We start from the raw sequence: 12,618 nt of genomic DNA, 5'->3' as shown, positions 1-12,618 counted from the left end.
ATAGTGATTTTATGTGTGTGTATATTGCAAAATGATTACCACAATAAGATTAGTTAACACATCACATCATATAGTTAAAATATTTGTGTGTGTGATGAGAACTTTCAAAATCTACTTTCTTAGCAACTTTCAAACATACAGTAAAATATTGTTAACTATAATTACCATGCTGTACATTACATCCCCAGAGCTTATTTATCTTGTAACTAGAAGTTTATACCTTTGGACCACCTTAACCCGTTCCCCCACCCTGGCAAGCACCAATCTGCTCTCTGTTTCTGTGAATTTAGTTGTTTTAGGTTCCATGTAAAAGTGAGACCATACAGTATTTGTCTTTCTCCATCTGACTTATTTCAGTTAGCATAATGCCCTCAATGTCCATCCATGTTGTTGCAAAAGGCAGGATTTTCTTTTTTATGGCTGAATAATATTCCATTGTGTGTATATGCATGACATTTTCTTTATTCATTCATCTGTTGATGGACATTTAGATTATTTCCATGTCTTGGCTATTGTAAATAATGCTGCAGTGAACATGGGGGTGCAGATGTCTCTTCAAGACAGTGATTTTATTCTTTTGGATGTGTACCCAGAAGTGGAATTGTTGGATCATATGGTAGTTCTGTATGCACATGCAAAAGAATGAAACTGGACCCCTATCTCACACCACTCAAAAAAATTAACTCCAAATGGATTAGACTTAAATGTAAAACCTGAAACCAAAATATATAAAGAACTCACATAACTCAGTAGCAAAAAACCCAATCTGATTAAAAAATGGGCAGATATGAATAGACATTTCTCCAATGAAGACATACAGATGGTCAGCAGGTACATGAAAAGATATGCAACATCATTAATCATCAGGGAAATGCAAATCAAAGCCATAATGAGATATCACCACACTCCTGTTAGAGCAGCTGTTATCAGAAAGACAAGAGATAACAAGCGCTGGTGAAGATGTGGAACAAAGGGAACCCTTGTGCCCTGTTGGGGGAAATTGAAATTGATGCAGCCACTATGAAAAACAGTATGGCGGTTCCTTAATGAATTATTTTAAGATGAACACTCATGTAGCCACCACTCGGGTTGTGCAAGCACCCCAGAGGCCTCCCTGTTCCATCTTCCTTGCCAAGCACAGCCCCCTTCCTTCCCCTGAAGGTGACCACCGCCCTGACATTCCATATTCACTTGAGTATTTCTGGATACTCAATTCTCTTTCATTAGTCTGATTACCTAGACCCAAGTCTGCATGGAAATTTGGTTTATAATAGAGATGGCCTCTCAAATCACTTAGGAAAAGATGGATATTTAAATAAATTTTATTGGGATAACTAGATAACCATCTGGAAAAAGATAAAATTAGATCCATAGCCTAAACCATTCACCAAAATGCCAAGTGAATCAGAGCTAAATGTTAAAAATAAAACCCTAAAAGTAGTAGTTCTTTGATATATTCAAACAGAATATTATCAGCTTTGTAGCTGGTTTTTGGATTGGAATTTTTTTCATGCTCTATATAGTTCCCTGTATTACTAAAAATTGGAGCTTTTTCATTCATTTTTCTGTGTGTTCCAAACATTTTGTTAAATTCCCTCTTCCAATGTAACTGCTTCCATTTTATTTGTCCATGTGAGTTTATACCTTTTTCTTTCCTTCCCGATAAATTCAGTGAGCTCTTGGAAAGGAAAATTAGGTAAGTGTGGTGTTTAATCACATACTAGCAGACACCTTTTTCTTCGTCTGTTTTCCTCTGTCTCCACAGAGCTGATTTCTTGTGGTTGTTTATTTAACCCCTCTCTGTCATGATGGAGGCTTTTTAAATAATTGGGAATTGGAAATTTTTCTCTCTTCTGTATTAAGTGGATCAAGAAGCTGCTTGGGAATTTTGTGTACCTAGATGGAGCATATCTATGATCTGGATTGACCTTAGGGTGACTGGACAGGGAACCAGCCGTTCCAAGGCAGGGAGGGCGGTCAGGATAAGCTAGGTTGTGCTACAGTAACAAACACCCTTCAAACTCGCAGTGGCTTAAAACAACAAAGTTTGTTTCTCACTCAAGCCACTTTTCCATCACGGGCTGTGCTCATCATGGTCACTCAGGGACCCAGACAGAAAGGAGTGCCGTCTGTGGTGGATCTGTTGTTTCAGGGCCAGGAAAAGAGTGTCTGGTGAGCCACAGGCTGGCTCTGAATGCTTCTGTCAAGAAGTTCACATGTCCTTGATGTCAAAGAAGTCCCATGTCCATGCCTAGCAGGGATGTGTGTTCCTCTGGGAGAGGCACCATGTTTGAGTGAGCAGTAATACAGTCTGAACACAGAGGGCTCTTTGGAGAGAAACATTACGATTTATGGCCTGACCAGGGGTGGTGGATACACACTTGGCTGGCACTCTGGCTGGATGCTAGAGGAAGGGCAGGAAGCGATTAAATATTTTACCCATCAGAGGAGTGAACGGCTGAGGGCTGCCATTCAGCAGGCGAGGAACTGCTGCCTGTTACATATTTGGCAAAGTAGGAAAACATTCCTGGCTTGGTGAGGGGAAGGGTGAAATCCTGAAACCCTTTAAAAAATCAAATTATTCCTTTCTGAGTGAATTAGGAATCAATGCTCCTCACTACCCTTCCAGAAAAATCACAGCTTCTGCGGTGAGTTTGTCTGTGTGACAACTAACGCACAAAAATGCAAGATGGCCCCTCCCCTTACACTTGCCGAACTGTGGGTATCAGGAGCAGCCTGCTCCCCGAGAATATAGAAACAACACCTTTCATCTAACAACTGTTTCTGCTGAGAATAATGCAGGCTCTTTCTGGCAACATGGCTTCTCTCCAGGGAGAAGGCTTGGTGAAGTAGAAAGAACATATGGTGTCTGCATTCAGAAGGATCTGAGTTCAGTCCTTCTTTTGCTATGAGGTAACTTTGCCTTTTCTTTCTATACACTTAAAACTGTTCTAAAAAAATCAATTCTATTAAAAAAAAAAAAAACCCACTCTTTTCAATGGAAAGAGTCAGGGGAAGGTGTCCAGAAGAGCTAACCAATCAGGAACATCCAGTTTAGAGCTTATGGGAGCAAGAAATAGTTTTATTGTAAATGTAATCATTTCGCTTTCTCTTTCTCTACTGAAATTCGGTTGTGTTCTTATTTTTGTCCTTAAAATGAGAGTATAATTAGGATTTAAAATCTAGGATTCCCATTTATTGAGTTTATTTCAGTGACTTTCTCATTTCTAAAATTTCTAATCTACCAGTGTTATGCTGGTAAACTGCCTCTGAAAACAAACTAAAACCCCTGATTTATAGTGTTGCTGATTTCTGTGGTATAAATATTCCCAGCACAGCCAGTTTCAATCTGCCAGTGATTTACCAGCCAGCTTGTGTGAGTTTCAGCACACCACTGCTCTTGTCCAAATTTACTTCATAGTTTCTTGCTCTTTTCAGTGAAATGTAATCATTTCACTTTCTCTTTGAGCATCCAAACATACTGTAAGCCTTTTATGAGGCCATTCCATAAAATAAATTTTATCTGGGGTGAATTTGATACCTTTTTTTTTGAAGTATAGTTGATTTACAATATTAGTTTCAGGTGTACAACACAGTGATTCAGTGTTTTTATAGATCATGCTCCATTTAAAGTTATTAAAAAATAATGGCTGTATTTCCCTGTGCTGTACGATATATCCTGGCTGCTTATTTATGTTATACTTAGTAGTTTGTATCTCTTAATCCCATACCCCTATCTTGCCCCTCCCCACCTTCCCTCTATTGTTTGCGTCTTTCTTTGCATTCAATTTCTTCTCTCCCCACAATCCACAGGTGGGTTTGCTTTTTTAAAATTTTTTATTTATTTATTTTTGGCTGCATTGGGTCTTCGTTGCTGCGTGCTGGCTTTCTCTAGTTGCAGCGAGGGGGGTGCTACTCTTGGTTGCGGTGAGCAGGTTTCTCATTGTGGTGGCTTCTCTTGTTGCAGAACACGGGCTCTAGGCGCGCAGGCTCAGTAGTTGTGGCTCGCGGGCTCTAGACCACAGGCTCGGTCACAGGCTTAGTTGCTCCGCGGTATGTGGGATCCTCCCGGACCAGGGCTCGAACCCGTGTACCCTGCATTGGCAGGCGGATTCTTAACCACCGCGCCACCAGGGAAGCCCCACAGGTGGATTTAGCAATTGGCTCCATCCAGCTCCCCGCCCCTCTTGCCCTTATTCTAGAGCCAGGTGCGCTGATTCAGTGAGATCAGAGGATATCAGACCAGGCAGGCAGTTGACAGGATGGTGTGGCTTAACGGTTGCAGCGGGGATCCGCATCCTCCTGTCTCCTTTCTGGGCCTGCGTCTTGATGAAAGTCTCTGTCCAGCTGGCGTGCAGGCGAAGCTCCAATCCAGCGCCCTCCAAGCGGCGAGGCTGCCTTGAGTTCTGGTCTTGTGTGCAGCGCTTCGCTTCCCGGCCCCTCTGCTGAGCGGGACCTAACAGCCTGCAGCTGCTCGGTCCCCGGACGGGAGCCCAGCAAGCTTTGGCTTCAGCCCTGCTCGCAGCTTTGCATGTTTCCCCATTACTGGTCCACAGAAGTATTCATCTTGTTTTTCGGGTCAGGCGGTGTTTTGTTTTCTAGTTTTACCTTTTCTGTATCACTGTTGTGTTTTGGGGTCAAAGCGGGTGTCACTTATCTGGAATGCTGGCACTGCACACGACCTCCTCTCCCTCTTTGCCTGTCTCCCTTCCGAGCACCCTGAGCACTGCTTCCTCTCTACCCACGGCCTTTCTGGAAACTTGCTCCACTTCTCGCTCCCACTTTTCTTCTCAGAACCCCTTCCCGCATCAGTGGCTTGCATGCGCCCCTGACACACCTGCAGTCACCGTAGCTGCTGCATCCCCAGGACACTCAGTCTCACTTTCTCTCACACGTGATCCCAGCTGGACCCTGTCGCTCAGTCTCGGCTCCAGCCCACACACCCACTCACCCGGAGGTAACCGCCCGTAATCGCTCACAGCAAATCAGGCAGGCAAAACGACACTTCAAAACCTACAAAAACATGAGTAAATAATTTATAATACTGGGCTTCCCTGGTGGCGCAGTGGTTGAGAGTCCGCCTGCCGATCCAGGGGACACGGGTTCGTGCCCCGGTCTAGGAAGATCCCACATGCCGCGGAGCGGCTGGGCCCATGAGTCATGGCCGCTGGGCCTGCGCGTCCGGAGCCTGTGCTCCGCGGCGGGAGAGGCCACAGCAGTGAGAGGCCCGCGTACCGCAAAAAAATATATAAATAAATAAAAATAAAAAGTAATAATAATAATTTATAATACTGAGATGAGGAAAGGTTTTCTAGCCATGACATGAAATCCAGATTTCTTAATAATGAAGTCTGAGCAATATTAAATTTTTTGTTTTTGTTTAACATCTTTATTGGAGTATAATTGCTTTACAATGGTTAGTTTCTGCTGTATAACAAAGTGAATCAGCTATACATATGCATATATCCCCATATCTCCTCCCTCTTGCGTCTCCCTCCCACCCTCCCTATCCCACTCCTCTAGGTGGTCACATAGCACCGAGCTGATCTCCCTGAGCTATGCGGCTGCTTCCCACTAGCTGTTTTACATTTGGTAATGTATGTATGTCCATGCCACTCTCTCATTTCGTCCCAGCTTACCCTTCTCCCTCCCCGTGTCCTCAAGTCCATTCTCTACGTCTGCGTCTTTATTCCTGTCCTGCCCCTATGTTCTTCAGAATCAATTTTTTTTTGTTTAGATTCCATATATATGTGTTAGCATATGGTATTTGTTTTTCTCTTTCTGACTTCACTCAGTATGACAGACTCTAGGTCCATCCACCTCACTGCAAATAACTCAATTTCGTTTCTTTTTATGGCAGAGTAATATTCCATTGTATATATGTGCCACATCTTCTTTATCCATTCATCTGTCGATGGACACTTAGGTTGCTTTCGTGTCCTGCCTATTGTAAATAGTGCTGCAGTGAACATTGTGGTACATGACTCTGAATTACGGTTTTCTCCGGGCATATGCCCAATAATGCGATTGCTGGGTCGTATGGTAGTTCTTTTTTTTAGTTTTTTTAAGGAACCTCCATACTGTTCTCCATAGTGGCTGTATCAGTTTACATTCCCACCAACAGTGCAAGAAGGTTCCTTTTTCTCCACACCCTCTCCAGCATTTATTGTTTTTTGGTTTTTTTTTCGGTACGCGGGCCTCTCACTGTTGTGGCCTCTCCCGTTGCGGACCACAGGCTCCGGACGCACAGGCTCAGCAGCCATGGCTCACGGGCCCAGCCGCTCCACGGCATGTGGGATCTTCCCAGACAGGGGCACGAACCCGTGTCCCCTGCATTGGCAGGCGGACTCTCAACCACTGTGTCAGCAGGGAAGCCCTAACGTTTATTGTTTATAGACTTTTTAATGATGGCCATTCTGACTAATATTAAACTTTTGTGCAGTATTAAGAAAAAATGATTTTGTAAAGACAAACAAAAAGGAAAACGTCCACCACTCAAGACAGTCTAATTTCCCTAAAATAGAAAGGTGGCTAAAATTCAATGAAGACTAACAAGCCAGTAGCAAAATGGTGAGATAGGAATGGGCAACACACCAAAACAGAAAAGTCAAATACCAATAAACTGAAAATTTGCCAAACATCACTAAATTAAAAAAAATGAAGCAGTTATATAATCTATTTTTACTACTCAGACTGGCAGTTTTAAAAATTGATAATAGAGGGAGTTGGTAAGCACATAATAGGTATCTTTGTTATCACTGCAATAACATAAATTGGTAAAAACTTTTCGGCAGGCTATATTAACAATGTGTTAAAATGTTAAGGGTCCCCACTCTGACCCAACAACTCTACTTCCAGGTATACATCCTGAGTGAGTCTCAGCTGGGCTCAGAGAGGAGCGGGACTGGTATTTTCACCGTGGGCAGCAACACAGTGGAAGCCCCCATGTGCCTATCACTAGGAGCCATGATGTAATGCTGGGGCAGCTACACGCTGGGATGATGCTTGTTGAGAGTGAGGCACATCCCTGTCACATGTCCAAGATACACGGGTAAGTGAAAAGGCAGGTCGCACAACAGCGTGAGTAGAATGTTCACATTTTTGTAAGAGAAAAGTGGGTTGATATATGCAAACAGAAGGCAATATACTGAATGTTCACCAAGCTGCTAGCAATGGAGATCCCAGAGAGGTGGGGATGAGCACTTATACTTTATATATATATATATATATATACACACACACACATTTTTTTAATGAGCATATATTAGTCTAATAAGCAGAAAAATACAAGTAAAAACAAATCATGATTAGTAAAGCATTTCATAATTATTTTTAAATTTCTTAACATAATGAATGATGGGTATAGCTCTAATTTATCCATCCTTATTCATACAGACAATGTATGAATTAAAGTTCATCTACGTTACGGATGAACAGCATAATCAGAGTTTTCACTTGGTCATAACTTCCTTTCCAAACTCTGCTGCTCGACTCCAGGCACAGTGTGACATCCATGGGTGAGAATCAACTCACTTGGCCAGGCGTGTCAGAAAACCACCCGGTGTCCCCTGGCTGCTGTGACACCAGGTACCTGAGCAGACAGAACAACTGCGGGAGGAGAAGGCAGCCCTAGATCATCCACTCTTGCCAGAGCATTCCCTCTGAAGATTCACTGACTTCCGTGGTTCTCCCCAAATCTGAGGTTTACAAAGTAGCCAAGATGCTCACACAGGGAGAGAGAAGGATATACTCTGCACAGACAACAGAGGTAAAAGGGATCAGCTGGGACATCTCTGGATTTGAGGAGAAGGAAGGTGGCCAAGGGCAAGAGACATTCGTGACAAGTCCCAGTCAGGGATGGGGGTGCTGCTCTCAGGCCTCTCTGCTGCCGCCCGCACGCTCCACCCACGCACAGGAGCTCACACGGCTGAGTTGCCCAGGCCTTTCCTGTCCTCTGCCTATACCTCTATCGTTTCTTCAGCGGCTAGAGGCTGGTCTCAACACCCCTAGCCAGAAAACAGGCAGGGGATCCTGGGGCCAGCGATTACCAATAGTGAGCATGTTATTATAAAGACGGAGGAAACCGTGGCTTTGAAAAGGGATGGGAGGAAAAGGACTAAATTTTCCAAAATGCAAATTTTTTCTTCTACCTTCCCCCATCATTTGCGCAATTTTTGTCAAGTCCAAACGTAATTTAAAATGAGGTAGGTAGTTTCTCTCTACTCGTGCCTTCATTTTTGTGTTGACTGTTGAGGCCTGTGCCGTGAAAGCACTAGTGTGCCATGCAGGGGGAGCACCAAGGGTGGCACCAGTGACTGCAGGAGCTTCTCAGTTGGCTATTTTCTCAATCTCGTCCAAGTCATCTGTGTCCAGTCTTTCTATTTTCTTATCTGGGGGAAAGAAAAGAGAATTCAAAGAGAGACCAACATGGGGTTACAGAGACACACACTCAGGGAAGGGACAGCACAGCAGGGAGGGAGGAAACACAGGTCTCTGCTGCCTAGGAACGTGCTGTGCCTCTGGCCACAGAGATCCTTCACTGAACCCCAAAGGCTTCCAGTGACTGAGCAAGGGACACGGACAGCAACAGGCAGAGCCCCAGGCCCCTCAGCCTGGCCGGGGGGGACTGTCATTCAAGTCCCTGAGCCCTGAGCTCTCCAGGTGTGCTCTTTGAGAACTTCCACATTGTAGGGAAGGAGGGGAATGGGACAGAGACAAAGGCCTCTCTCGGGGCCACAGGAAAACCTACCCTTCACCCTCCCCTCCCCCCCCGGACTTGCCCCTGTAAGGTAAGGGCCCAGCAGGGGACACTCCCAGGGACTCACTGAAATGCTCCTGGATTCTGTTCAGGATGTTCATGCTGTGCTTGCTGTCCACCATGTTCACGGCCAGGCCCCTCTTGCCAAAGCGGCCGGTGCGCCCGATCCGGTGCAGGTAGGTCTCGTTGTCCGGGTTCCCATCCTTGTCCACGGGAAGGTCAAAGTTGATGACGACAGACACCTGTTCCACATCGATACCTGCATGAAGGAGAGGTGGACAGGAGTAAGGATGGGAGACAGAAATCACTGTCGTCCACAGTCAGGCCTACACACGCCAACCTCAGGTGGAAGGAACAGTCTGGGATGGGCCAGCTCTGGGATTCAGACAAAGGGGCAGGTAGCAGAAGCCAGAGGGAGAAAACAGAACTGTGGCAGGTGCTGACCAAATTATGAAATCAGCCATCAGGCTCCAGAGAGCCTCTGCTGGATACCAGTATCTGGAGAAGCAGCTAAAGCCTCACTGGGGGCCCGAAGAAGAGCAGGTGCCGTTCTAAGCCACCAAGTCAGGACTCCTGGCTTCTGTGAAAGTTCTCCTCTGCTAAGGGAATACAAACAGGCTCTTCTAGAAAACAGGATCTCCCACAAACCACCGGAGTGTCCCGCAGACGAGGATCTCTCCCGCTACCCCGAGCCTGCAGACCAGGGCACAATCTCTGCTCACCGCGGGCACACACGTTGGTGGTGACCAGAACCTTCTCTTTGCCCTCTCGGAAGCGCTCAATCACTGCAGCCCTCTGCTCCACCACCATTTCACCACTCAGCAGAGCCACCTGGTGGCCTTCTTTTGAGAGCTCTGCTGCCAGCCAACTAGCTGTTTTGCGGGTCTGGAAGGAAGAAAACATTTCAGAAATATAAGTACCTTAAGAGAATATTTTTGATCTGGAAGACTACTAAAACTTAGCAGTTAAGCATTATGTGTCTTAAAATTGTTAACGTGATGTGGTATAAAGAAGTAACCATGTCACCTGGGTGCTAATCTTAGAAAAATATTTAACCTTAATATAATCAGAAGGAGGGGGGAAATCAGAGACATTCTAAAGACTACTTACTAGTCTGAACTCTTTATTTTTTTATTTTTAAGATTTTTTCATGTGGACCATTTCCAAAGTCTCGATTGAACCCGTTACAACATTGCTTCTGTTCCATGCCCTGGCCCCTTGGACCCAAGGCATGTCGGATCCCAGCTCCCTGACCAGGGATCGAACTGGCACCCCCTACACTGGAAGGCGAAGTCTCAACCACTGGACTGCCAGGGAAGTCCCTAGCCTGGACTCTTCAAGATGTCCATGTCATGAAAGGTGGAGAAACTGTTATAGATTAAGGGAGTCTCAAGAGAGACTAAATGCAACAGACATTCTCTGATTGGCTCTTAGGTTTAACAGCAGCAGCCAAAAGCAATAAAGGCCATTTTGGTTCACATGGGGAAAGTGGCATATGATGGACTACAGAGAGGACACTCGCTGCATCACTGTGAAAGGTGTGACAATGGTCCTGTGCTCATGCAGGAGCACGTCTCATCCTTAGGAAGCATTTAGGTGGGAAATGTCCTGATATCTACAACTGACTTTAAAATGATTCAGCAAGGGACTTCCCTGGTGGCGCAGTGGTTAAAAATCCACCTGCCAGAAACTAACACACCATTGTAAAGCAAGTATACTCCAATAAAGATGTTGAAAAAATAATAATAAAATGAGCAAAAACCCTTACCCTAGAAAGGGACACAACAAATTTAAAATAAATACATTAGGCAAGATTTGTTTATATTGAATTTCTAATTCTAACTGTTTAAAACTGTCAGGTGCTTTATTAATTGATACTTTCACAAAATGAGAAATGCGTAATTTCTTTGATGGAAAATCATTAGTGCTATATGGTGCAAATCACCTGATAATTTAATAATATAAGGTGGCATGGCTTCTATGAAGTTACATTTCAGTAGAGGAATAACATGCTTACAAAAGGATTTTTTTTATAATAAGTATTTATATATACACATACTTTCTAAATATACTGAGTTACATTATGTCTGGAATAAAACAGTGAATCAAAAGGATCTATACTGCAGTTTTCTACCATATATGGCATTAGATATATATCCCAAAGCAAAATGACTGAAAGTATTTTATTAAATAAAAAAAAAGAATCTGCCTGCCAATGCAGGGGACATGGGTTCGAGCCCTGGTCCATGAAGATCCCACATGCTGCAGAGCAACTAAGCCCGTGTGCCACAACTACTGAGCCTGCGCTCTAGAGCCCATGTGCCACAACTACTGAGCCCACGTGCCACAACTACTGAGCCCATGCACCGAGAGCCTGTGCTCCGCAACAAGAGAAGCCACTGCAATAAGAAGCCCGCGCACCAAAATGAAGAGTACCCCCGCTTGCCACAACTAGAGAAAGTCAGCGTGCAGCAACGAAGACCGAACGCAGCCCCCCCAAAAAAAAAAAAAAAGATTTAGGAAAAAGTACAGATATCCCCCCCACAAAAGCTTATGGATAAAGCAAATGTTGACAATAGGTGAAGGGCATGAAAGTGCTCATTTTGTATTTTTTTTCATCTTTTCTGTAGGTTTGAAAGTTTCAATTTGAGTTTGGGAAAACAATGCCACTGTAAAAAAAAATTTTTTTTAATCTACAAGTATTCCAATAATAGAGTAAGAGTTCTCTTATTCTTACATCACTTAACAGAATTTTGATGTTTTCTTGAGCGATCTTAACTATTCCTGAAAAATTATTTTGGCTATTATAAATGGGGTCTGGGCTTCCCTGGTGGCACAGTGGTTGAGAGTCCGCCTGCCGATGCAGGGGACACAGGTTCGTCCCCCGGACCAGGAAGATCCCACATGCCGTGGAGTAGCTGGGCCCGTAAGCCATGGCCGCTGAGCCTGCGCATCCAGAGCCCTGTGCTCCGCAATGGAAGAGGCCACAACAGTGAGAGGCCCGTGTACCGCAAAAAAATATATATATAAATAAAAAATAAATGGGGTCTATCCTTCCATTTTCTGGGGTCTATCCTTCCATTTTCTAAGTGTTTGTGTTTGACACTGGAAAACTACTTATTTTCTAGTAATTTTCTAACCAACCGTCCTGTTTAGTTTCTTATTTTTCCTCCAAATATCAGTTGATTTACTTGGGTTTTCTAATGTATCACCTACAAATGATACAAAGTTCAGGAGACTCCATGCTTAGACTATATATATGCCTCAGGATACTAAGAAGAAATTGTTTCTTACATCTTCACAAACCACTTCCTTTCCAGCCACAGGGAAGGAACCTGGTCCCCCAGCATGAAGTGGAGCTGGCTGAGAGGGAGGGCGCAGGGCCACACCCTCCAGTGGAGCTCCTCCCCCCCAGGCCTCCTCCTGCTGCCGCTGCTACTCACATGGCAGAAGATCATGGCTTGAGCAATGGTGATGGCCCCGTAGATATTACACAAGGCCTGGAACTTCTCATCTCTGCTATTGCACAGGACGTAATACTGCTTGATGGTGTCCAGTGTCTCCTCCTCGCGCTTCAGTTTGATGATGTTTGGGTCTGGGACCACTTTCTGGGCAAATTTCCAGACAGAGTCTTCGAAGGTGGCAGAGAAAAGCAGCATCTGGCAGTTCCTGGGAAGCATCCTGCAAGGGAAGGCCCAGGTGTTCGACATGACCCCGACCCAGTGTTTCACTGCAAGGAACAGAAGCACAGCCTCCCTGCAGTGCTCCTCCCTGCTTTGCCACCTTCCTGGGGACGCAGGTCATCCGAGCCTGGGGAGGCTGTGCTTCTGTTCCTTGCAGTGAAACACTGGGTCGGGGTC

The 12,618-nt window shown here is 44.8% G+C and overlaps 2 protein-coding genes across 6 annotated transcripts in view; one reads left to right on the top strand and one right to left on the bottom strand.

Moving 5' to 3' along the window:
• Positions 1–12,618, top strand: part of ST3GAL2 (ST3 beta-galactoside alpha-2,3-sialyltransferase 2) — an 81,230-nt gene that overhangs the window by 60,604 nt on the left and 8,008 nt on the right. The window contains exons 7-8 of one of the 3 annotated variants that reach the window (XR_003435425.1): positions 6,859–7,051; positions 12,079–12,207. The gene's annotated coding sequence lies outside the window, so the exon portion shown is untranslated. Of the gene's footprint in view, positions 1–6,858; positions 7,052–9,900; positions 11,005–12,078; positions 12,208–12,618 lie in introns of those variants that run through there. The other 2 variants (XR_003435426.1, XR_003435424.1) reach the window with 2 other exon arrangements.
• The window catches only part of DDX19A (DEAD-box helicase 19A), a 29,335-nt gene continuing 23,962 nt past the window's right edge, over positions 7,246–12,618 (bottom strand). For all 3 annotated transcript variants that reach the window (XM_027119329.1, XM_027119332.1, XM_027119331.1), the window contains 4 exons: positions 12,202–12,439; positions 9,481–9,643; positions 8,826–9,017; positions 7,246–8,390 (listed from right to left, as the gene is read on the bottom strand). In XM_027119329.1, the coding sequence (XP_026975130.1) occupies positions 8,329–8,390; positions 8,826–9,017; positions 9,481–9,643; positions 12,202–12,439 (655 nt within the window). In that variant the 3' untranslated portion in view covers positions 7,246–8,328. The remainder of the gene's footprint in view (positions 8,391–8,825; positions 9,018–9,480; positions 9,644–12,201; positions 12,440–12,618) is intronic.

This window comes from Aethalodelphis obliquidens, unplaced genomic scaffold (genome assembly GCF_003676395.1).
Source record: "Aethalodelphis obliquidens isolate GAN/ISIS:26980383/991018 unplaced genomic scaffold, ASM367639v1 scaffold20, whole genome shotgun sequence".
Taxonomy (NCBI): Eukaryota; Metazoa; Chordata; class Mammalia; order Artiodactyla; family Delphinidae; genus Aethalodelphis; species Aethalodelphis obliquidens.
Note: the sequence above shows the minus strand (reverse complement) of the source record. Positions and strands in the feature narration are given on the sequence as shown.